General features: G+C 54.8%; 4 protein-coding genes across 5 annotated transcripts; 2 read left to right on the forward strand and 2 right to left on the reverse strand.

Moving 5' to 3' along the window:
• Nucleotides 1–2026: 2026 nt before the first annotated feature.
• LOC131214809 (multidrug resistance protein homolog 49) lies at nucleotides 2027–6846 on the forward strand. Of its 2 annotated transcripts, none has more exons than XM_058209152.1 (8): nucleotides 2027–2184; nucleotides 2248–2419; nucleotides 2498–3157; nucleotides 3225–4049; nucleotides 4126–4838; nucleotides 4902–5079; nucleotides 5148–5333; nucleotides 5394–6846. In XM_058209152.1, exons 1-8 carry the CDS (start codon nucleotides 2132–2134, stop codon nucleotides 5943–5945), a joined length of 3339 nt encoding a protein of 1112 aa, XP_058065135.1. In that variant the 5' UTR covers nucleotides 2027–2131; the 3' UTR covers nucleotides 5946–6846. The 2 variants fall into 2 exon arrangements, with proteins under 2 accessions (XP_058065135.1, XP_058065127.1); XM_058209144.1 differs by having other exon boundaries at nucleotides 4902–5064; nucleotides 5139–5333.
• Nucleotides 6847–6926: 80 nt separating this feature from the next.
• Nucleotides 6927–11072, reverse strand: LOC131216376 (uncharacterized). The gene is made up of 6 exons (XM_058210852.1): nucleotides 11033–11072; nucleotides 10795–10970; nucleotides 9867–10731; nucleotides 9562–9812; nucleotides 7067–9506; nucleotides 6927–6997 (listed from the first exon to the last, which is right to left on the reverse strand). The coding sequence occupies exons 1-6, from the start codon at nucleotides 11070–11072 to the stop codon at nucleotides 6927–6929; spliced, it is 3843 nt and encodes a 1280-aa protein (XP_058066835.1).
• Nucleotides 11073–11529: 457 nt separating this feature from the next.
• Nucleotides 11530–15921, forward strand: LOC131216450 (uncharacterized). The gene is made up of 6 exons (XM_058210945.1): nucleotides 11530–11572; nucleotides 11885–12057; nucleotides 12131–12983; nucleotides 13061–15126; nucleotides 15189–15777; nucleotides 15851–15921. The coding sequence occupies exons 1-6, from the start codon at nucleotides 11530–11532 to the stop codon at nucleotides 15919–15921; spliced, it is 3795 nt and encodes a 1264-aa protein (XP_058066928.1).
• A 160-nt stretch (nucleotides 15922–16081) lies between these two features.
• Nucleotides 16082–25362, reverse strand: LOC131215010 (pre-mRNA splicing regulator USH1G). Its single transcript, XM_058209378.1, has 8 exons — nucleotides 25154–25362; nucleotides 18560–18784; nucleotides 17890–18033; nucleotides 17606–17827; nucleotides 17208–17542; nucleotides 16782–17148; nucleotides 16481–16711; nucleotides 16082–16412 (listed from the first exon to the last, which is right to left on the reverse strand). The coding sequence occupies exons 2-8, from the start codon at nucleotides 18580–18582 to the stop codon at nucleotides 16247–16249; spliced, it is 1488 nt and encodes a 495-aa protein (XP_058065361.1). The 5' UTR covers nucleotides 18583–18784; nucleotides 25154–25362; the 3' UTR covers nucleotides 16082–16246.
• Between the last annotated feature and the right edge of the window lie 162 nt (nucleotides 25363–25524).

Below are 25524 nucleotides of genomic sequence, written 5' to 3' on the forward strand. Positions count from 1 at the left end.
TAGAGAAGTGCGCACGCGAATCGGTAAAGGCTTGTGAACCAGTGAAGCGTTCCGATCGGAATGACTGAGTGACTCCATTATTTATTCTTGACTCCAAGAGCCACGGTGGATGAGATTAAATAACATCGAACCGATACACCGAAGGTTCTGAACCAGAATCTGATGTAACATTCTCACCGGGGTAGAAAACTTACCATCCGGTTGGTCCTTCCGGTTGAGCACACTCGAACCCCAAACCTAATCCGTATAATTACCGACAAGAGCTGTGACTCATTAGATGGTATTCGAGGATTAAAAATAGTACCAAACGTACCGTGTCCACTCGGCCAATAACACTCGTCGTGCCCCGTTGAGCATTGTCCGTCTCCGTTTATCAGTCCATTGGAGCAGATTGCCTCAAATCGAAGTCGCTAGACGACCAACGTTATCAGTAGGGCCATAAGCGGACACGGTAGCCATTGCAACTGATCTGCGAACCTGTCGTTGGCTTCCGGATCGTTGGCCAGGTCCTGAGATTGAATATTGGCGACACATCGGGAATTGAATCAACGCCTGTGCGGATCAATTGGATCGTTGATTCAATCGATTGCTTTGAATTGATTTGATTCCCGGCAGCCCACAGGGCTCTTGGTTGGAATGTTCCTTCTTGGCACTCGTTAGCAGCAGACTTTCTGACACTTTGTGCCACTTTTTGAAGATCACACTGCACACTGTATGGCCAAGCCTTTAATTTATTAATGAAAGTTTGGCGCAAACGATTCACGGGCGTGTCATTTCGTTAGCTTGGGGCTCGGATCATCGTCAGATGCAACTACGAAGCTCACAAAACCTTACGCCAGTGGCGAGCAGCGTCTCCGGCGGGTAATGAAGGCAGCGCAGGAGATTGCGATCGGAGCGATCTTTCCCGTCGATTGGAGCCCGCCGCCCAATCGTGGCCGATCGTGTGCCTGCTTCCTCGCCCGGTATCGACCTATTTATTGGGGTGGGCTGAGGTGTTGGCGTTCGTAACGCGATAACCAACGCGCGAAAGGAAGCAAAACAATCCGCGAGATGTTGCGTGCGTTCTCGGAGGCACAGTTGCTGCCTTTTCGCGCGATCAACAGCGGCGCGAACCGCGAAGTTCAAGTGCACTTGATACTTTAACCGTTTAACCGCCACAATTGGCGGGCAGTGCAATAATTTGTAATTAATATTTAGCGCGCGCAGCCCGCCAGGGCTTGGCCAGCTCGTGGTGTTGGTGGTGGCAACAAACGCCCGAGATGTGTATCTTAAATCCCTCCCATTTCTGTGTCATTCCCAGAAGGGCCATTCTGTGAAGCTGTGAAGCGGTAGTTGAAGCTCTCTAGTAGAAGCGCCACGATGACGATCAAAGAGTATCCTCAAGGGAATGGTTCGCTGCAGACGGTGAATCTCAAGAATGGTGCCAGCACCGACACGATGGTCAGCCATAAAAGCACGAAGGATATTCTGGACGTGTAAGTGGCTTGCCTCCCGCCAACTGGCCAACCCCGCGTAATTAGACCCTATTCTTACAGCAAATTTACCAAAGCACAAACCAAAGACGCCTCGCAAGCTGTGTCCTATTTCAAGTTGGTGAGTAGCGCAGGAACCCGCCTACCGTTTGGCGCAGCTGTCTAACGTCCCGTTTACAGTTCCGCTTTGCCACGTGCGGTGAAATATGTGCCACGTTGCTGGGCATTCTGCTGGCGTCGATGGCGTCACTCGGCCTACCGTACGGTGTCATCCTGTACGGCGAGTTCACCACGCTCCTGGTCGACCGTACCATCGGCATCGGGAAGTCCACCGACACGGCCATCCTGTCGATCTTCGGTGGTGGCCGAGTGCTGTAAGTATCGCACGCACGCACAAACAAATCAATAAATGATCCGCTTCGTCCGCGATGACTGATGAGTGGGCATTCCGTTTTCCAACCCAAAGGGTCAACGCGACCGAGGCAGAGAACAGTGCCGCCATCATGGAGGACGCCAAAGCGTTCGGGCTCGGGGTCGTGGCCGTTACGGTGCTGCAGTTCATTTTTGCAACCCTCAGCGTCGACTGCATCAACCGGTCCGCCCAGCGACAGATCAGCCGTATCCGGCAGCTGTTCCTGAAGGCGGTCCTCCGCCAAGACATGACCTGGTACGATCTCAACAGTGACGACAGCTTTGCGGTGCGCATCACGGAGTAAGTATCAGAGAGTCGGACTGAGGTCCACCCCATTCTAACGGTCCACTGGCCCTCCGGCAGCGATCTGGACAAACTGAAGGAAGGCATCGGCGAGAAGCTGTCCATCTTCACGTACCTGGTGATGTCGTTCGTTATTTCTGTGATATTTTCGTTCTTCTACGGCTGGAAGCTAACGCTCGTGATTCTCAGCTGCGCTCCAATCATCATCCTGGCGACGGCCTTCGTGGCCAAGGTCGGTATTGCGGGGGCCCCGATCCCCGGAAAGCCCGTATCGTAACCGCTTTTGCCCAACATCTCTCTCCTCTCGCAGATGCAAAGCACACTGACGGAGAAGGAACTGAAAGCGTACTCGTCGGCCGGTGCCGTGGCCGAGGAAGTGTTGGGCAGCATCCGGACGGTGGTGGCTTTCGGGGGCGAGCGAAAGGAGCAGGACCGGTACCGGGAGCGGTTGGCCAGTGCCGAGCATAACGGGCGCCGGAAGGGCCTCTTCTCCGGCATCGGCGGGGGCATCATGTGGTTCATCATTTACTGCTGCTACGCGCTCGCCTTCTGGTACGGCATCAGCCTGATTCTGGACGATCGGGGCAAAGACATCAAGGACTACACACCGGCGGTGCTGATCATCGTGCTGTTCGGAGTGCTGGCCGGGGCACAAAACTTGGGCCTATCATCGCCACACTTGGAAGCATTTTCCACGGCGAAGGGTTCCGCGGCCACGATATTTTCTGTGATCGATCGCATCCCGGATATCGATGCACTCGGTGATGCCGGGCTGCAACCGAGCACGGTGCACGGAAACATCAAGTTTACGAACGTATTCTTTCGCTATCCGGCCCGAAATGATGTGCAGGTGCTGCAAGGACTCAATCTGGACATTCCGACGGGCCAAACCGTGGCACTCGTTGGCCCCTCCGGGTGCGGTAAATCAACCTGCCTTCAGTTGATCCAACGACTGTACGATCCTTTGAGTGTGAGTAGTACACCGGGGAGTCTGTTGGGGGTTGAGCTAATGAAAGGTGATCGGTTCCTCCCCGCAGGGTTCAGTGACGATCGATGGCACGAGAGTGAGCGAGCTAAACATCGGCTGGCTTCGTTCGATGATCGGTCTGGTCGGTCAGGAACCGGTACTGTTTGCGACGACCATTGCCGATAACATCCGGTACGGTAATCCAAGTGCCAGCCAAAGCGATATCGAGCGAGCGGCCAAGATTGCGAACTGTCACAGTTTCATCATGAAGCTCCCGAACGGATACGGTACGATGATCGGTGAACGGGGAGCACAGCTGTCCGGGGGCCAGAAGCAACGGATTGCCATTGCCCGGGCGTTGGTACGCAACCCGAAGATCCTCCTGCTCGACGAAGCGACCTCGGCCCTCGATCCCAACTCGGAACGCCGTGTCCAGGATGCGCTGGAGCGGGCGAGCAAGGGACGGACGACGCTCGTGGTTTCCCACCGACTGTCCACCATCACGAACGCGGACAAGATCGTGTACATCGACAGGGGCATCGTGATGGAGCAAGGAACGCACGATACACTGATGGCCGCCCGGGGTCTCTACTACGAGCTGGTCGTGGCGAGTGGCTCGCAGAAAGCGGCGGAAGATGAGGACACCAGTGGGGGGCCAGCGAATGATGGTTCTCCTTCGCATTCGGTGGAGGACTCTTCCGACGACGAGTCGGACAGTGGCAAGTCGGAGGAGAAATGCGAGGAAGAACAGGAGGAGGTGTACCCGGTGTCGTTGATGCGACTGCTGAAGCTCAACTCGCCCGAGTGGCCCTACATTCTGTTCGGGTGTGCCGCGGCCATCGTGGTCGGTGCATCCTTCCCGGCCTTTGCCGTCCTGTTCGGAGAAATGTACGGGGTAAGTCCTGACAGGGTCCTGAGTAGAGAATAGAGAGAGAGAGAGAGAGTGGGGCTAACGGTGCGATCCCTTGCAGATCCTGTCCGTGGCCGATCCCGAGTACGTGAAGGAGGAGTCCAACTTTTACTCGCTGCTGTTTCTGATGCTGGGCCTCATCACCGGTCTGGGCACCTTCTTCCAGACGTATCTGTTCAATATCGCCGGAGTGCGATTAACGTCCCGTCTGCGACAGAAATCGTTCAAGGCGATCGTAAGCCAGGAGATGGCCTGGTTCGACGAGAGCCGCAATGCGGTCGGAGCACTGTGTGCCCGGCTTTCGGGCGACTGTGCCAGCATTCAGGGAGCGACCGGCACAAGGATCGGCTCACTGCTTCAGGCCGCCTCAACCATCTGCATCGGGGTGGGCATCTCGTTCTTCTACTCCTGGAATCTTACGCTCGTGTCGATCGTTGCCATCCCGGTGACGCTGGCCTCGATCACGCTCGAGTCGCGCTACATGGAGTCCAGTGGGCTGAAGGAAAAGCAATCCACCGAGGGAGCAACGAAGCTGGCGGTGGAGGCCATCTCCAACATTCGCACCGTGGCCAGTCTGGGTCAGGAGAAGCACGTCCTCGAGCGATACGCGCAGGAGACGATTAAGATTGATCTCGCGTGCCGTAAGAAGACACGCCTGCGCGGGACCGTGTTTGCGCTCGGGCAGGTTATGCCCTTCGCGGGATACGGTTTGGCCCTGTTCTACGGTGGCAAGCTGGTGTCGGAGAAGGAACTCGAGTACAAGGATGTGATCAAGTAAGATCGGGGTCGAATGTGGGTTTTGGGCGGTGTTTCTGACGTTCCGGTTTCCGTCCGCAGGGTCTCGGAAGCGCTCATCTTCGGAGCGTGGATGTTGGGACAAGCGTTGGCCTATGCACCCAACGTCAACTCGGCCATCCTTTCCGCCGGCCGTCTGATGAAGCTACTGGACCGTACACCGAGAATGCACAATCCGTCCTCCACGTATCACTCACTGACGCAGGTTAGTTGTTGTCAGGTCAGCACCGGAAGAGGACCCCCCCCTATGACCCACGGTTTTTTTCTTCCCGTTTGCAGCGTACCGAGGGTGACATAAAGTTCACTGACGTGGAGTTCCGCTACCCGACGAGGCCCACCGTCCCGGTGCTGCAAGGCTTGAATCTCAACATTGGCAAAGGACAAACGGTGGCCTTGGTAGGCCCGTCCGGATGTGGCAAGTCCACCTGCATACAGATGCTGCTGCGCTACTACGACCCCGACAGTGGCAAAGTGGTAAGTGGTGGGGCTTGTGAGGTTCGTTTATACTCGAGACTTAATCCCCAATCCTATCAGGACATCGACGGTATCACGACGACCGAATTTTCGCTCAACCGCATCCGCTCGCAGATGGGCCTGGTGTCCCAGGAGCCGGTCCTGTTCGATCGGACGATAGCGGAAAACATTGCGTACGGTGACAACTCGCGCGACATCCCGATGCCCGAGGTGATCGAGGCGGCGAAGATGGCCAACATTCACGAGTTCATCGTTAACCTCCCGAAAGGCTACGACACCAGTCTCGGCACGAAGGGAGCGCAACTGTCCGGCGGGCAGAAGCAACGGATCGCCATCGCCCGGGCTTTGGTACGTAATCCGCGAGTCCTGCTGCTGGACGAGGCCACGTCGGCGCTCGATAATCAGAGTGAAAAGATCGTCCAGAGTGCGCTGGATCATGCGAGGACGGGACGGACGTGTGTGATCATCGCGCACCGGCTGACCACCATCCAGAATGCGGACCTGATCTGTGTCATCCAGAACGGCGTGGTGGTGGAGTCCGGCACGCACGACGATCTGTTGGCGTTGAATCGGATCTACGCCAAACTGTACCAGATGCAGCAGGTGGCGTAGGCCGATTACGGAGCCCACCACCCCATCGTGCTACGTTCCTATCAAGTCTTTGAGTCTTTGGACTATCTTTGGATGTACAAAAAGGTCAGCCGCGGACTGGCGATATCCTAGAAGCGTATACAGAGGAACATCAAAGACTTACCAGACACACGCCAAGTGCCGTATTTAAAGGGGAAGTGCAGTTTTAGTGCAGCTTAGTAGCAAAGTCTTTTAGCAAATCTAGCGACCTAACGAGTGAACTGAATGCTTCTTCAGCGCTAGCCAGCCAGCCGTTACTGTTGTAGGAGTTGTACTTCGCTCAAGAAGGCGCCAGTCCACGGCGGCACACACGTGATACATTAAGCGCCTCTCTAGGACGTAATTACTAGTGATAACGGGCGGGCCGGAGCAACAATGGTCGTGCCTATTTTGGAGGAAGCAGCTCGCCGGTGAATCGGTATCAAGCCAGCTTGAATCACGTTTGAATGAACGACTTGCGCAGAGAGTGACCAATATTGCACGATACGCGCTTCCGCAATCAGGCTTCGCGCTAAATGGCCTTTGTAGAGTAGAGTAGCAATAGTAGATAAACTTAAATCCTAGATAAACCTATCTATTCGCACCTGGAATCTGAGATAACGAGCACTCACGGCCGGCAGATGGCAACAAGATGCTGTTTCGAGCCCGACCCCCGGCCGGCAATTTGGTGGTTGGGCGCGTATATCTCCTATGGACAACTCGTTGGGACTCGAGAGTACGTTATTGTGTATGTTTTGTCTGATAAGAAAGATGTGATGATAAGTGAAATGATTGATCGAGCTCGAGTTTTTTTTCCCGTTCGTCGGTTGCTTCCTGGACTGCAGGAAAGCATGGTCGGTTTTTAGTGTTAACAATTCTTCTCACCACCTTTACGAGCGATACGAATAAATTATATGCAAACTCTAAGCATTCGCCATGCGTTTCATTTATTGATTGATCCACGATTGTTCGATCGACCCGGTGTCAGTGGAGCACGAACTGATCGATCGTGTTTCCGGCCAGCGACAGTATTTTCTCCACCGTCAACGATGTTCCTGAAAGAGATCGAACGAAAATGTGAACGATTTATGTCTCGATCAACGCCGCCAACCATCTAAGGTTACCTAATTCGATCCATTCCCGCGGAAGGCCAGCATCTCGGCGGGCGGCACAGAGAGCATACCGCAAAGCGAACGCCACGGTCACGCCCAAATTGTAAGCCGGTTCACCTGTCGCTTTCGAGCGTAGTACTCCGGCCGGATTTGAACTTTTCTGGAGCAGGTGGACTCGCAAATCGATCGGAATGTCCCGAGCGGTCGGTGGCTTATAGTTCCACGTCCGGTTGTTGACCAACGCACCGGTCCCCCGATCGTACCGTAGATCCTCCAGAAGGTGCAGTCCAAGGGACATCATGAACGCACCCTCGATCTGGCCAATGTCCAGCAGCGGGTTCATGCTCTCGCCCGTATCCTCCAGTATATCGACCCGCGGGAGTTGCACCTGGCCAGTGAGTAGATCCACTTCGACCTCTGCACAGCACAGGGCCCACACGGTGTACGGCTGTATGTCGGCTCGGCGCAGCTTGTACGAAGCGGTCAGATCGATGCCCCGCTGGTAGCAGGTTTGCACCGTCGCTTCCCAGGACGCGGTCCTGTTATCGTCCCGCACGGGGCGTATCCGTTCCCGGAGCATCTCACAGGATCGCTTCACGCAGTACGTCACCATGTCGGTGCCCATGCTGCCTCCGGTAGGTAATGAATTCGGTGAGCTGAGCGATGAGTGTGGCTTTATCGAGATCTTCGCGAGTGGAATGCCAAGGATGTGTGCCGTCACCTGAGCCACCTTCGTGTTGACACCCTGGCCCATCTCGGTGCAACCGTGCGTGACGGCTACGCTCCCATCGACATGGTAGATCGACACCCAGGCGTTCATGCCACCGAGGAACGACAGTGGATGTCCCATCGGTACGATCGCGATACCCCGCTTCTTCCAGCGGTTCGTCTCGTTGTGCCGCTCGACGGCGGCCTTGCGGGTGTTAAAGTCCACGTCGCGGACAAAGTTCCGCAGAAGGGTTGCCATATTGCTGGCCGGGTCCATGTTTGCCAGCCGCACGGCAAGCGGGTCTAGCCCACTGTCGAACGCAATGTGCTCCATGACCGTTTCGATCAGGGCAATCGCTTCCGCCGTTCCCGGTGATCGCAGCCAGGTCGTGCTGGGTGCATCGGTAAGCGCACCGCGCATCTGCAACCGCCAGGTGCCGTTACTGTAGCAACTCTTAAACGCTTCCCGGAACGGTATTGCCATCGACTCGTAGTTTGACGAACCAAAGTCCTGGATGTAAACCGCCGACAGCTTCAGGATCTTGCCGCTGGAATCGAAATACACATCGTACGGACAGTGCGCTCCGATGCGCTTCCCAATCGCGCTGGTGGCGGTTTCGAACGGGACAATCATCCGCACCGGGCGTTTCGTGTGATGTACGGCCAAAGCCGCACAACAGGCAATCCAAGTCGCTCGGGTTAGTTTGGCCCCGTACGATCCCCCGACTGGGCGGATAATTACGTTGATGCTGCTCTGCCTCAGTCCCACCACTTTCGAGATGGCCAACTGCACCAGATGGCTTGACTGCGAGGAACTGTACACGTCCAGCCCTCCGTCGTCGGTCGGAACGCACAGGCAGCTCTGTGGCTCGAGGGTAAAGTGGACCTGGCTTCCAAACACCGATGTCCCGGTCACGTGGCTTGCCCCACCAACCGATGCCCGGTAGTACGCCCGACCCACCATGTCTTCCTGTAGGGTTGCGATCCGTTCCGTCGCACCGGCCTCTAGGACATCGGCGAGTGTGGGAAGAATAGGACCAGGATCGGGTGGCCCATAGCTTATCGCCACCAACAAGGCTGCTTCACTGGCCAGTGCGAACGTCGTGGCCACAACGATCCCCACCGGTTGGCCGTGGTAAAGGGCACGACCGGCACAGAATATCTGCTCCACCACCGGGTTGAAGAAGAACGTCGTGTTGACGTTCTGCTTGAGGGCCGCAAAGTCGTTCACACCCTGCGGAAGATCGGCAGCGGAATAGAACGCCACCACACCCGGCAGGGCAAGAGCCCGCCCCGGATCGATGCTAAGGATCGCACAGCGAGCGGATGCCGCCAGCACGAAAGCAGCCTGTAGCTCATCCGGCCGGGCGGGCAGATCGTTAACGTACACCGTCTCCCCAGCCGTTTGGTTGAAAGCTTCCAGTTTGGGCAGTGCCTGCGTTAGTGGCCAGTTCGTGGGGTACGTGTCGAACGATTGGCTTCCACTCGAGAGGGCCCTCACAAGCGGTGTTCCGCCGGTCCGCACGAGTGGGTTGGCCACGCGACGATCGCGTGGTGAAATCTGCAGGACAAATCGGTACAACAGCCCAACGGCCACCTGTCGGCGGTAGGCGGAACTGGGCAGTACGGCCTGCTCGTCATGCGGCAACTCCCCGTTCAGTGTGGCCAGCGTTCCTTGCAGTGCGATGTTGTTGAACAGGTTCTTCCCCTTCACGAACTGCTCGGTGGCGGCGGCACGGGAAAACTACAAAGAATCGAGTCTTGAGAAATCGATCGACTTGAGGGGGAAGTACACTTACGCTGGGCGCGATGCCACCGAAGCAGAGCCGCGCGTGTTCCACGTCGATTTTGCGTGCACAGAGCCGCACCAGAAACGCGGCATTAACGTACGCTTTCGCGTTCTGCGCCCTCGGCGCCACTTTGTACGAGCGAAACACGAACTGGTCCGGATCCAGCGAGGGAAGCGTGATGTTGAGCATGATGCGCTTGCGCATTTCGAAGCCGAGGAACTGACTCGGTAGCAGCTTGTAGATCGAACCATTCGCATCGACTGCAGGGGGCCAAAGTGTTAGCAGAGTATCAGAGAAGGGTGCTGCCCACTTACCGATGGTCATCTCAGCGCCGAGTGCTTCGAACAGCACAAACAAATCGGACGGGAACTCGGGGTGCTGATGCTTGAGGGACAGATTGCCGGCTATGGTTCCCACATTGCGCACCGCAGGATGAGCCACCTCCTGGACGTGGCGTGCCACTTCCGTGCAGTACGAGAACCGGCGATCCTTTTTCGCGGCCTCTCGCAGTATCTCGATAAACTCCGCCAGGGGGACATTGGCCCCGACAATAACCGTACTGCCGATCCAGTAGTTGTGCAGTTCCTCCACATTGCGCACATCGATAAAGGCGCGTAGCTGCGGACTCCTCCGGTACACACCGTGACCCGTGTTGCCGGCTACCAGGATGTACCCACCATCGTCGATCGGTGCGATGATTTCGAAGATTTCATCCACCGTCCGGACACGGTACCAGCGGCGGTTGTTGTCGCACCGCAGGTTGAACCTCTCATCCGCCGATTCCCGAGCCGAACATGGCCTCTGACACTGCTCGTCGGTACAGCTCCGGGGAAGGTCTTCGATGTCGGTGGAACAGTGCGAAGCCCCGGGAATCGAAGACTCGCGGGGCGGTGCATCAACGGCGAACGATTTGAACGCATCGAGAATCGGTCGATAGCCGGTGCAGCGACAGATGTTCCCGGCCAGGGCACCTTCCACGTCGGCCATCGTGACCGTGCCGCCCTTTGACTCGAGCAACCCGTACATACTCATCACCATCCCGGGCGAACAGAATCCACACTGGGTGCCGTTCATCTGCGCGAGCCGTTCCTGTACCGGGTGGTAGCCGGAAACCTTCGAGCCGATCCCTTCCACGGTGCGCACGTCCATGCCGTGGCAGGACAGCACCGAGAACAAACACTTGAACGGGGACACTCAAATCAGAACCTTCGTAGTGCGAAGGATAACACAGGAGCCACTAACCGAGTTGACGGAGAAAGCCGTACGCTGCCGTGTGACCGGATGGGTTCCTTCGACGTGTACGATGCAAACACCGCAGCCACCCTCCAGACACATCCACTTGGTCCCGGTAAGATGTGGCACGCCGGTGCGGATGAACGTATTCAACGACGTGTCCACCGGGAGCTGGTCCGAAGAAACTGTGGAAATGGCGAAGAGTAGAGCACATCCCAAAAGCACCCCAGCTTACTGCGTTCACTACCTCGGTATGGTTTTCCGTTGATGGTAAACTTGGCGAACATCGTGGCGCGAGTGTACGAACCGACGGCCGTTTGACGACTGAGACGAGGGCCAACGCCTCACCGGCGCCGGAACATGGCGTGATCCGGTTAGATTCGGACGGTGGGGTTTGATTCATTGAAGCGGTAAAGTACACACCTTCCTCGCACGCAGCTCCACACCGTATCGTCTGATCGTAACGCCTGAGTGCGCCGCCGGACCGCGTACCGTCCTTTCTCGTTTTCGGTGTACCTGCCTCTTGTAGCCTGCCAGTTCCCGGTGCGAAGATGAGGAGGCCTCACGAGGCCGCCCTGGTCGGTGTTACCTTCCTTCACCTTTATCAGCGCCAATCGGCCGGGCTTGCGGCTCCGATCGCTTCGAACAGTTCTTCGGTTGCAACGAAGCAGTGCGCATGCCTACTTGGATCTTGGATCGCCGCCGACTCCGCTGTCTACGTCATCGCTCTCTCCGTTCTGGACCATGGACGACGTACGGTTTACGATCAACGGACAGCTTTACACGGGTAGGTGAGCGCCGACCATAACGGCGCCCAGCAGTCGTGGAATTTAGGAGCGTTGATTTAAAGTGCCGCCAGGTGTTTTGTGCTAGTTTTGAAAAAGAAAAACACAAGTGAGCAGTGAGTTTGAATGTGATGCACTTTTGTGTTATACTAAAAATCCGGCGATAAATTAATTTAAACAGTACCTTTCCTAAATTGGGGGGGTACCGGTTCATGAATAATGCATATCGGACGCACGTGCGACTTTCCTCACTGGCGAATTCGCTGGCAACAATCAACTCAACCATTTAATCCGTTTCGTTTTGTCCATTTTAGTAAACGGCAGCACCGTACCGGTGGACACCTCGTTGAACACGTTCATTCGCGATCGCGCCCATTTGAAGGGCACGAAGTTTATGTGCCGCGAGGGTGGTTGCGGTGCTTGCGTGGTCACCATCAGTGGCCAGCACCCTGCGTCGAAGGAGCGCCACTCGTGGGCTGCCAATTCGGTGAGTATTCCAACCCCCGGATAGCCATCCTGCCGAGGTTTTGATTACTGTGATGTTCCCCCACAAAAATTAGTGCCTCGTGCCGGTGTTGTCATGCCACGGACATGACATCCTGACGGTGGAGGGGATCGGTGGGCGTCGGCGTGGCTCCTACCATCCGGTACAGGAACGGTTGGCCGAGTACGGTGGTTCCCAGTGTGGTTACTGTTCCCCGGGTATGGTGATGAGTATGTACGGGTTACTGGCTGGCCAGCGGAACAAACCGGGTGCGGTCCCATTGACTGCGGCTCAGATTGAGGCAGCCTTCGATGGGAATGTGTGCCGGTGCACCGGCTACCGACCGATCCTGGAGGCGTTCCGAACGTTTGCTAGCGGTCCCGAACCCGACCTGACGGATATCGAAGAGCTGACGCTGTGTCCCCGAACTCTGAAAGCTGCTGGGCCACCGAAGGGCACCGATGCTTCATCGCTGACACGGTGCCTTGAGTTTCGCGATGGTCGAAAGTGGTTCCGAGTGGTCACGCTGGAGGGCGCGTTCGACGTGCTTGACTCGATCGAAGGCCAGTCCTATACCCTGGTGGGAGGCAACACCGCCCACGGTGTGTACCGTCGTCCGGACGACTTGCAGGTGTTCATCGACGTCGGCTCGGTCGAGGAGCTCCGGGGACACAAACTGGGGACATCGCTTACCGTCGGAGCTGGCACTACACTGACGGAGCTGATCGGCATCCTGGAGGGCGTAGCGGAAGAGAATCGAAACTTCCTGTACTGCACGTACCTGGCGGATCACATCCGGCAGGTGGCCAACCGGCCGATTCGGAACGTGGGCACAATCGCCGGCAATCTGATGATCAAACACCAGCACCCGGAGTTCCCTTCGGATGTGTTTCTCCTGCTGGAGGCCGCCGAAGCCACCCTGTCGATAAGTAACTTTAGTAGCCTTCCCTTGACCAAATTACCCTACGACTGACTGCCTTACCGTTTTTTTCTGCGCGCATTGCAGTGGTCAACAAGCAGAACAACATCCACGTGTCACCGTTGGACTTCCTGAAGCTCAACATGGGCCGGAAGATCATTCGGGCGATCGAGCTGCCACCGCACGATCCGACCAGCACCGCGTTTCGATCGTACAAAATTATGCCCGTAGCTCAAAATAGCCGGGCCACCGTTAACGCTGCGTTCCTGTTCCGTATCTGTCCGGACGAGAAGCAGTGCATCTCGAGCACCATCTGCTACGGTGGCATCAATCCGATGTTCGTCCATGCTCGCAAAACGGAAGCCCTCTTGGTGGGGAAACCACTGGCCACTAACGAAACGCTCGCCCAGGCACTGACCCTCCTCGCGAGCGAACTGAAACCGGATGCCGTGTTGCCGGATGCATCGCCCGACTACCGGAAGCAGCTGGCTCTGTCGCTGCTGTACCGCTTCGCTCTCAGCATCCACCCGGAGGTGCGGGGCCGGTTGATGGGCAGTGGAGCGTTCGCCGTGGAGCGGCCGGCCGTTTCGTCCGGTCAGCAAACGTACGACACCTACCGGAAGCGGTGGCCCCTGACGAAGAACGTGCCGAAGCTGGAAGCGTTGGCCCAGTGTGCGGGAGAAGCGGAGTTCATTAACGATATGCCGCGACTGTCGAACGAGTTGCACGGTGCCCTGGTACTGGCCACCGAACAGCAGTGTCGGATCGTGCAGATCGATGCTTCCGACGCGTTGGAGCTGCCCGGAGTGATTGCGTTCCTGTGCGCGAAGGATGTGCCGGGCTTCAACAACTACATGCCCCTGGAGATGGGTGCCCGCGAGGTGGAGGAAATATTCTGCAGCGGCCAGGTACAGTTCGTGGGCCAGGTGGTGGGGATGGTGTGTGCGGAGAGCTTCGAACTGGCCAACCGGGCGGTGCAGTGTGTGCGGGTTGAGTACCGAAGGACAAGCAACCGCCCGGTCATGCCGACGGTGCAGGATGTTTACGATGCGCTCGAGTTTAGTCGCGTGACCGATCAACCGTACGATCGCCGTGGAGCTAAACACCGTCAGGCACGGGACGGTCCGATTACCGTGGCGGGACGGTTCGATCTTCGCGGCCAGTACCACTACCCGATGGAAACGCAGGCGTGTTTCTGCGTACCGCAAGCTGATTCGATGGATGTGTTCTGTGCTACTCAGTGGCTCGATCATGTGCAGATCGCCATCTCGCAGGCTCTCGGCACGACAGAGAGCTTCCTGAACGTCGTCGTAAAGCGGGTTGGCGGTGCGTACGGTTTGAAGCTGACGTACGCGAGCCAAATAGCTTGCGCTTGTGCCGTGGCAGCTCACCGCACCGGGCGCCCGGTGCGCATGATCCTGCCACTCGAGACCGCTATGTCAGCGACGGGGAAGCGGGCCGGCAGCGTGAGCGAGTACGAAGTGTCGTTCGATCGGATCGGTCGCATCGGCAAGCTAAGCCACACGTACATCCACGACGACGGTGCCACCGTCAACCTGATGCTCGGTGGCAAGACCAGCGATATGTTCAAGAACTGTTACCGCACCGACAGCTGGAAGCTACGGGGAAAGGTTGCCCGGACGGATGTGGCGCCAAATACCTGGGCACGATCGCCGGGAACCTCCGACGGTATTGCGATGATCGAGAACATCATGGAGCATATCGCGCACCGGACCGGGCTTGATCCGATCGACGTGCGAATGGTGAACATTGCGCGGGAGAACAAGATGCACCAGCTGTTGCCCCGCTTCCGGAGGCAGGTGGCGTACGATGAGCGGCGCGTGGCCATCGAGAGCTTCAACCGGGACAACCGGTGGCACAAGCGGGGCATTGCCGTGATGCCAATGCAGTACCCGCTCGAGATCCACTCGATGAAGAACGCGGTCGTGTCGATCCACAACGACGATGGCTCGGTTGCGGTCGTGCACGGTGGCATCGAGATGGGCCAGGGCATCAACACCAAGGTTGCCCAGGTTGCGGCCCACCTGCTCGGGCTGCCGTTGGAGAAGATCACCGTGAAGCCGACCAACAGTTTGCTGAACGCAAACTCGGACGCCTCACAGCACAGCCAGGCCACTGACGGGGCAACTGCGGTAAGCTACCCTTTCCCGCCGTTCTGCTGGGTACGTTACATGTTTCTTTTGTCTACTTTTAGGCCGTTAAGAAGTGTTGCGAAATTCTGCTGGAGCGTCTCAAACCGTACCGATCGTTGCTGAGGACCAAATCGTGGCTGGAAGTGGTCCGTAGTGCTTCGTTTGATGAGGTTGATCTGCAGGCGGCATACTTCGCTACACCGAGCGACATCCGGCCGTACACGGTCTGGGGCGTTGCATGCGGAGAGGTTGAGGTGGACATTCTCACCGGTCAGGTTGTGGTACGGCGCGTCGATATACTGGAAGATGTCGGTGAAAGCATGAACCCCGGAATCGATGTCGGTCAGATCGAAGGAGCGTTCATGATGGGGCTGGGCTACCAACTGACGGAGGCGCTCGTGTACAATCCGAAGGACGGTGCCCTGGTCAACAATCGCTCCTGGAACTACAAGGTGCCCGGCTGCCGTGACATTCCGGTCGACTTTCGAGTCTCGTTTCTGGCCAAAAGCGTCAACGAGGGTGGTGTGCTGCGCGCTAAAACCACCGGGGAGCCGGCCTTGTCGCTTAGTCCCGTCGTCACGTACGCCATTCGAAATGCACTGCGAGCAGCACGGCGCGATGCCGGACTACCGGATGTCTGGCTAAGCATGGGTACGATGGCTGGAACACACAGAACTTCGATGACGATCGCTTTCATTTTCCCATTTTTCTTTTGCGCCCACAGGCAGCGGAATGACACCGGAGAAAATATTTCTTCTGCTGGAAAACTCCATTGAGCAGTATAAATACGACTGAAGCTTCGCAATTTGCTGTCCGGAGTATGGCGCAGTATGGCAACATTTCAGGGCAAGATAACATGGAATGTGCAATGTGCCGTTGTTTGTAATTTTGTTGACAATAATAAACGACCCAGTTTTCTTCGTGTGATTTCGGGGTTTTCATTCAGTTCAGGTGTAGTAAGTAGTTCGATAAAATTCGTAATAATTTACTTCAGCACAGGACGCGAGCTGAACAGTAAGCGAACAGCGAATAAAAGAAGCGTAACTAACTAGAGAAACCTAATGCACTAGGCACTGTACAAGCAAATTAAATGCGAATCCCCAGAGGCCGGGTCGTAGACTTAAAGCCGACTGTCGGTAATGGTGCCGGGCTGCGCGAGGGCCTCCTTTCGTTCCTGTATTGCGTTGCACAGCCGCCGATATGGACCCAGGGGAAGGCCCAACGATTTGATGTCATTTTCGGTGAGCATCATGAGGGTTTCCATGTCGATTTCGTTTTTCTGGAACCTACAAGCAAATGGGACGATAGAGGTCTTTTGGAGTTCTCCATCCAGACATTCACCCGTGGCACTTACACTGGATAGTAGTCTTCCAGCTTAAAAGCCGCCAGGAACCGTAGTATCGCGAGCGAATCGGACTCCTCGTTGTCCGAGCTTTCCACGTCCGACTCCGAGTCGGAGATCACAAGCTGCGAGCGGGGCTTGATGGCGCCCTTCGTCGTTGGCTTAGCCTTTAGCGAACCGTCCGACGAGGCACTGGATGAATTTTCGTTACCCAGCTGGGCCAAAACGTTCGATACGGAGCGTCTGAAAAAATGGGAACAGTTATTCGTTTGGCGAAAACGCAACGGGGAGTGTCCCGGCGAACGATACCCACGGAAAGGCCAGATTGCCAAACGACGGGCGGCTAAACAATCCCGAGGGGCGCTGGAGTAGCACATCCTCCGTCACCTCGTCGGTAACGTTGGCCAAAAAGTCGGGCTGACTGAGGGACCGGGAGATGGTACCGTACTTTCCGCTCGTCCCACTGCCACTGTCCTCATCCGCGTCGTCATCTTCACCACCGCCACCGTTCGAGTCCGAAACGTCGAATACGTCCTTCAGTTTTCCGCGCCGCTCGGAAGCGTTCGAATCGTCGTTTGAGCTGTACGTTCCGACGTACAGCACTTCCGAGTCCCGCCGTAAGCCCTGTATCGAGCGGACGCTCCGTTTGCCGTTCGCTTCTATTTCACCAATTTTGAAATCTACCCAGAAAGATAAGAGTTACTTTGAGCCGTTCTTCCGCCTTTTCCGAGAGCCCTACCTCCGTTTTCCATCTGCTGGCGAACTTTCAGGGCATCGGTTCGCTTCTTCACAGCTCCGCCACCGCCGCGCGTGACGGTACCTCCGACCAGCGCACTAAATTTGGTAGAAGCCGGCGGTACCGGTTCCGTTAACCGTTGGCTCTGCAGCAGGTTACCCTGACTGCCGGCCCACAGCTTGTGTTTGAGTGCTTGCAGCATGTTCGAGGGCCGATGCGGCCGCACACGGACACCAGCGTCATGCTCACGGTCGTGCTTCTGCTGGCGGCTCGCGAATTCGCGGGCCCGTTTTTCCGACTTCTTTTTGGCTTGCTCTTTGAACTCGTGAGCCTTTTTCCTACGGTGGAGAGATCGTTAGTTAAAGTAACGCGAATTTGTGCACGTTCGTGGCAGAGCTTACCTGTCGGTAGCTTCTAGTGTGGCCGCGGCACCGTCCAGATAGCGCAAAATGTTGTCCCGGTTGTTGATCGCCGCCAAATCCTGCGCACTGTGGTGGTCAATGTCGAGTGCGTAGATGTTTACGCCAAACTGCACCAGAAAATCGACGCACTGCAGGTGGCCCTTCGCAGCCGCTAGGTGTAGCGCCGTATTGCCAAACTGGTCCGCCTTGTCCGGATCACCACTGTTATCGGGGAGAAATGTCGATTAGAAACTAACTGAGCAGTGTCTATTGGCCTCACTCACCCTCGCGCGACTAGGAGTTTTAAAGCATCGAAATGGCCCTCGAAAGCGGCCCACAGCACCGGTGTCATTCCGTCCACATCTTTGGCGTTGGCCTCCGAACGGGTTGCTTCCCGCAACACGTCCAGCAATCCATCTTTGGCGGCTCTAAAAGGAAAAGAAAACAATACATTACCATAATCAGTAACTTGTGTGTACCAAAAGTAATTTTATGACACAACCAAATTTAATTGTTTTCATTCAAAACCTTTCCATTTAGTCGATCAACCTCTTATAGGACAGTTTTCAGCAAATACAATGTGAATCGAGGGTCGCAACAATCAAAACAGAGCATAGCCACTTAGACGAGGGCCTGCCGTTGTCGGATTAATGCGAGGCGAGAGCTCACAGTCGTTGAAAGCACTTCCGCTGCTTCCAGCGAGATAGGCTTCACTATCAAAGACCCACTCGAGAGCCACACCGATTCATAACAAACCGCTGCAACCGGGAACCAGGCTTATTGGAAGCCATTATTTTACGCAAAATAAGGAAACACACCAAATGATAGCATAATCACCGGCCTTGTGCGCGGTGCGTGAGAAAGTCCCACCGACTTTCCTTCATTAGCATCAACGAACAGCGTGCCGAATTGTGCACGACCCTAGCGCCACCGGGGCTTATCACCACTACTTACCGGTGTATCCTATCCGACGACATCGCTTCCGCTTATTCTACCGATAGGCATTTAGTTCCGCTCTCATTGAACCGTCGTCGTAGTCGGGTGGGCGAAGGTGATAGAGGGATTAAGGTCCGAGCTCGCCCGGGAGTTTCACCGGCAGGTGTTCCCCTGTGCACTGTTCGATGCAAATGCAAACACTCGGTGCTCGGTGTACCGTTCCTTCTCAGTTCCTGTGAAATGCTGTACAAGAGACGGTCTCGTGAGGTTCACTGGCACTCCTAAATACATGATACGTTAACCGTAACCGTGTTTAGCGGCGCGCACTTTCGCTTCACTTTGCCACGCGCTAGGGCAATGGAACTGATCCGGGCGGATGATGCGATCTTTCGTAATGCTTTCACGCATTTGACTTCTCGCAAGACGGAATTCAAAATTTGCATGCACTCCAAAACACCACTTACTGATGGGACTTTTTAGAATCGCTTCGAGTATTTTAAGACCACAGGAGTGCAACTTTCTTCGGCGGGCAAAACCCACAACTGAAAGGGACTGCTTTAAGCTTGGCTATATCGCCGCAAGCCCCTGAGGTGTTCAATGGTCGTTCAGATTAATGCTTCACAACTTTATGCTAATGGATACCCGAGACCCCGGGGGGGGAACGTTTCGCTTTCTTTCGCAATTTGGGGGTAACGCGCGAGTCGCCCGGTCGCGGAATCGATTCATTTCGCCGGGGAACGATCTTACTAGCGGCAAGCGGTGCGTTAAGCGGGCCCCTGATCTCCGGCAACAATTTTACTTTCAAATCCCAATGCCGGTGGTGGCGCAATTGAGCAATTGTTTGTGGCGCAACCGGGCACATTTGTGAATGCGGACATTTTTTAAACACACATTTCTTTCGGCAACATTGAGAAGTTAAATAATTATTTCAAAAATACCAATCCAAAAGTGAACGAAAAACCCCAACCACAAACCACTTGGGAAACGATTAACACAAAAACCAACCATTTCGCTCGTCACGTGTCGCTCACTTCGAACTAACGCAAACCACGTGTCTGCCATTAAAACCCACAAAAAGTACGTATCCTAAGCACCTTCTTAAAACCATTACGGCGATGAAACCGTGCACCGCAGAAATTAGTTCACCGATTTTCTGGTGCTCCCAACAGCATCCGGATCGCGGCGGGACGATGTTAGATTGGAAAAGTGAAACTTCTCTGCTTGAAGGCTGCACCACATTGAGAGGCCCCCCGCATAATGTGAGAGAGATTGATCGACACAGTACATGAGCGCAGCTGCATTAACCGCGTACCCCGCAACATCATTAGCGGTAACAACATATCCACGAATGGGTTGCGTGGTTTAAGCGCTTTGCTTACTGCAACTTTTTAACAGCTCTTACCGGGGCTCTGGTCGGTCCGGGTTCGATACAATAAGCTGTTGCCCACAGTCCGCTTGGGTCGATAAAGTCGAAGGAGCAACACCAGATGATAAGTCTCGCGACCACGCAATTAGCCACCAGGACTGGAATACGTCCCTGTGCCACTCGCGCTGCGGGACACTTCCTGCATCGCATTGCACCGCTACGCAACTCAGTGCCGCAAAGAACCGTGGCCACCGAAGGCCAGCACGCTCCAAATTTAATGTATGCTAATTTCAGCCGTGCCCCCAAAAGCTTCGTCGTCCGGTTTACCCACAAAACCCCACCAAAAGGGGGGTATTGCGAGGGGTTGCACGACCGGGGGGGGCCAGTGAATTGGTTAATTTTTGTTAACCTCTGTGCCGGCCACCATTTGTGCCACCGTCAGGGCGCGCGGGTTCGCATCGATTCGAGAGCATTGGTAAACACCAACGGTTGGCCTTCTTCCTCGGTTTGAAACGCACCGAACAAAAAGTGCCGCAAAGCGGACAATAAACAAAAAATTCTGCCAGCCTTGAGCTAATCGTCCCGGCCTCCGGAGAACCGGTGCTGCCGCTGCGCGATTATGCGCCACGCTTGCAACAAAAGCACCGAAATGAACCGTTTGGAATCAACCGCGAGAATGGGTGGCTTTTTCCGATTTTTTTAAATGGCTTTAGTGTATTTTGCTGCCCGGTGCGCAGTGCAATAGGTGAGGAAAGCAATTTTCCAGCAATTTTTCATCGTTTTCAAGACGTTGCCTCTTCGAGATCTGGCGATCTTGTTTCAGCGTGAAGAGAAGCGTGGATGCAGCGAGACGAAGTCGAAGGGAGTGTTTAAATAGATTGGATTCAAAATGTATCTTTACGAAATGATTTAATGCTCGTGAATCCAGCTGCTGCAAGAGCCATTTTGGAACCCTCTCACTGAAACCACAACCGTCGTCGGCCGTACCGAGAGCGTGATAATTGAAGGAACCCCAACACATGTTGCCTGCCACAGCCGAACATGGACAACAGCGACGGTACATAATTTTCTAACATCAATTTCCTCTCAATGCTCACTTGTCACGATATGATTGATTAGAATCTGCACCGCCAGCCCCTAAGGGGTTGGCACACACATGACAGGCCCCTGTCAGCAAACACGACCCATGGAGGTGTTCGCCGAAGGCGTTACACTGTGGGACGATAATTGAGACATGAAAACATGGAAGCATCATGCTGCCCGAGGGCGGATCAAATGGTGGCCCACAACACTCAGAAAGACGGCGTTTTCGCACGAACGTAACGAACCATGTGGCCTGGACTAGAAGGGCTCACTTTGGGACCCCGTGCCCCCGCGTCGAATGCATGCAGCTTTTGCACACAGAAGTAGACTAGAATTACAGGCGTTAGACCCACTAGACTCACAGTACTGGTTACAATGCTTTATTCCTCTCACGAAAAAGTCAACAAACCGCCGGTAAAAACATTCCACGGGATGGGAAAATGCCATCAGTGTCCCCGGGGCTCGGTCGCAACGGATTAAAACCTAACGAAAAGGAAAGTAATAGAAGCCGGAATGGGCCCGTTGGAATTAAACATGAAACACGAGAAACACGGGATAATTGTTTTGTACCGGCGGAGGAGCTGCAGATAAACCGCCTTTAATTGCCGGCCACCAATTAGCCGTTTAAAAGTCTAGCGCTACGCTCGTCCCCAAAGTATGACAAGCTGGTTGAAGTTGTCCGGTGAAATTAAAATGATTGTTTCAACGTGGAGTCTATAATTGCCGCCCGTTCTCGGTGGGGCAGAATTTTAATGGAAACCAATCAATCGGCATGGTCCGCTTGAAATGGCTGTCTCATAGAGTTTACTACCGGTCAGCGTTCTAAAACCACAGCCATCAATCAACAACCTCGAGTTTAAGTTTCGATGCGTAGCGCTTGGCATTGGCCTTTCCCGGGCACGAAATTCGATCTAGTTCAAGCACCACCACTGGCGGCGCTGCGCAGTGTCGGATGACAATTTCCCCGGTGCCGTGAGCCATAAAGTTTCCACTCGGAAGGGGGCCGGAGACGGCCTAGTCACGCCGAATGACACTGACCTAACACGCTGGCCGGACAGAGGATCGCCCCGCGTGGTCAGCCATGTGCAACGCCGGCAACCACCGAGTGTGGCGTACCGGAATTCAGGGGCCAAAGGGATGACCACGCACCAATCTTGCAGCCGGTGCGCACGAACTCACGAGAGAAGTGCGTGTTATCCGTCGACGGGCGCGATTTTTGCTGCCGCTGACCATTACCATAGGTGCGCGTTGTGGGGGTCTTTCCCATAATGCTTTGTTTTTTTTCCCAACGAGGAAGGGACCTTAGAGTTATTTAATTACACTTTTTTCACTCCCCACTTGGCCGCCTCGATGTTTTATGTAAACCGTAACTCTGGACCCACCGCGGCCCGTGACGTGGTGTTTGTTTCGCACAGATACACACTCAATGCGGCGCGTGGAGTCATTTTGTTTGTTTTCCTCGCACTTTCCTCGTACGTACTTTACATTTTCCCATCCGGCGATGATAATCACATTCTGTGTTTCTCTGTGTTTGTGTGGTGTGGTGGGCCCCCGGATTCTGTTCTCCGCCGTCTGCTGTCCGGCAGCCAATTTCGATTCAAATTTTGGATTCCCTCTGGTTCGCCGCTTGCGGAGCATCGAACGCTCCGCTCGTATTGGACGACGAGACAAGCCCTCCACCGGTGCTTCCTTGTTGCCCTTCGCCGTGAGCATTATTTGAAACAATAGCGAAACTAAGTGCACCTTAGTTCGGTCGGGATGCACCCGTGCACCGCTGATCACCGACGTGATCACGGATCGGGCTGCCGACAACAATTGATGTTGGGTTGTGCCCTTTCGTTGCACAGAAAAGAGCCCCCCCCCCCCATTGATGGTGGGTGCTGGTGGTGCATAATGCACTTTGGCGCATAATGCATCACCCCGTTGCCCCTATCTCATTCTAATGCCCTGGGGTCTATCGTTGCCAGGCGCGTCGATGACGATGGCGAATCGACGGCTTCTCCTGTTTGTGGGGACGATCACACGATCGGGGGCCGGCCACGAGGTGCGAACCTCGTTACCACCTTTAAAAGCACCCCAACAGACCCGATGAACCCACAACTTTATGGGGTTCGAGATAAAACGCTATCATTAAATGTGTACACTCCAACCAGAAACGGTGCACAGAAAGCGAGATGGTGGCGTTCGAGGGCAGGTGCTCTTTTGGAATGCAAATTTAAAGATAAAACACCCGGCTCTGGCTGGTACGGGAATTATTATTCATTGGAAAATGGGAGGCTCCAGCTTTTCTGCAGTTCTATGCATGTTTCGCCGTGTATTGTGTTAACCGTAAACACTATTAATAAATACGCTATACGCCGGTTTGTGGCGCACAACGATGGCGATCTATTTAATATATCGTGTAAAGAATTCGCGTTCAAAGTTATATGGTTTTTAACGTGAGACTAACACGTGAAAAAATGCGCCACGGTATGCCTTCATATTGTAAAATAGTCAAAGCTGCCGAAAAATGTGCAAAGTTTACGGTTGGCCAAAAGGGTACCTACCAAGGGTACGGTTGGCGAAAAGCTCGTAACAGATGGCAAACATCTAAAACTGGTTGCCTTTTTCTACGAATGCTCGATTTTTGTGTTTAGAAGTTCCTCCATTACACACCCTTGATCTAATTCAGCGGTCTAGGTCTTTAAAAAAATGCCGAAGCACACGATTTCACCCAAACCCAGGGTTCCAAACACAGACCGAACTATAGGAAACCAAATCAAACTCTGCCACAGTCACCGGCAACCCGACGACAGATCGAGCTCCGATTGAGAGCTCAGGGTAATTAAAAGATCCACTTCTCATCCGGCGGCGATTGGGCTGATGAAACTCAAAATGTCCAGCCCCCCTCACCCTCCGAGGAGGAGGCGGTTTAATATTTCAATCATAACGCGATCAGCAAACACAACAAGCCTTCAACTCCTGGTAATTGGAAGAAGCCTTTAATCGCACACAAAGCGCCCGGGGATGGCTGCGCTCGACAGAGGAGCGTCTCGGCCGGCAACCTTCAGACGACAACGCGCGCCATCAATGGCCATCAATCATCCGCGCGGGGGTGCGGTTGCGAAAAGCAACCAGAAACCGTGACAAAGCCGACGAGATGCCGCAGAAGAAAACCCGCTCCGTCCGGAATGTCCGCAGCCCAGGGTGTGTTTATGGGGTGGTTTGGGCCGGTGGGTAGCAAAGGTTAGCTTCCCAGTCCCAGTTCTGCGGCTGTGCGCGAATGTGTGCGGTGGTGCGGGCCAGGTCGGGTCTGGCCCCCCCCGGGTGGGGCAGCCTTTTGATGGTTCAGCGCAAAGAACGGCCCCGCAGAAGGTGTGCAAAAGCATAAAACGAGAAAAGTAAAAACACTTAACGATAACGACGCAGTCGTGCCGGGCTGCAGTGACTGCCACTGACGATGATGATGATGATGATGATTGCTGGCTGGCGAAAGTCACACATCATATCGTGGAGTCACACAAGCCGAAGAAGAGTTCTTTTCCCCGTGGACAGATGCATCCTGTCGCGCAGTTCCAGTTCACGTGGACACCACCACTTATCAAGTAGTACATCGTCCTCCCGGTGAAGATAAGAGCTGCTCCACACCGAGCTGTTGTGTGTTATCAGAGAAAATTAATCGCGGTCACTTGGAGCAATAAATAACGAGTGATTCGAACCGATTTGACGAATACATGAGTCATTAATTGTCCGGCCCCATTATCGCGACAGCGACGATGACGATGTCATCAAGTGGCTGCCAATGACGGGCCCGATAAGATATCGTGTCGTCCTCCAGCGGACCGTGGTTAACGATTTGCCCCTTTTTTTCCTGGAGCAGAACTGGTGCCGAGTCCGGCCAGAAAATGGATTCTGCGAGGCTCGTGGTGTGGAGGTTGCTTCAATCTCGGCGCGTCGGAAGATACCACTGATCACACACACATACACAGGCTCGCGATCGGACACAAAAGAGCCACGAGAAACAAAACATAGAACAAAAGTAACACACCATTCGAAACGGGTTTTCGGGTTGGGCACCTGCGCGATCGCGGTGAGCACGGTGCGCCACGAACACGTCACAATCGCGGCCTTTTAATGGCACCCAATAATTGCACCGAATGTTGGCCGCGGCCATTTACACTTACGCAGCGAAAGGGTACTGGCGGCCACAGGAAACGATCCAGTCCGGGGTCAACCCGAACTCACTCCGTAAATACGCGCAAGATCAGCTTCGAAACACGGATTCGGTTTTTTGTATCTTCCCTTCGGGGCACTCGCTCCCCCGGGTATTGGCAGCGGTGTTGCCGGGACCGCGACGCAAGTTCCGGAAACGGAAAACACGACGGCGGGAAATTAGCACGTTCGAAACCGGCAAAAGTTGGAAATGTTTTAAATTTTTCTTTGATCTGTTAAACTTCTTCTTCTTCTTGTTACCAGTGCTACCAGTTTAGGTTTCAGAGACTAGGAACGCATAGGAAGGAACAGAGACTAGGAACGCAGAGAGAGAGAGAAAAGT

Source organism: Anopheles bellator, chromosome 1 (assembly GCF_943735745.2).
Source record: "Anopheles bellator chromosome 1, idAnoBellAS_SP24_06.2, whole genome shotgun sequence".
Lineage (NCBI taxonomy): Eukaryota > Metazoa > Arthropoda > Insecta > Diptera > Culicidae > Anopheles > Anopheles bellator.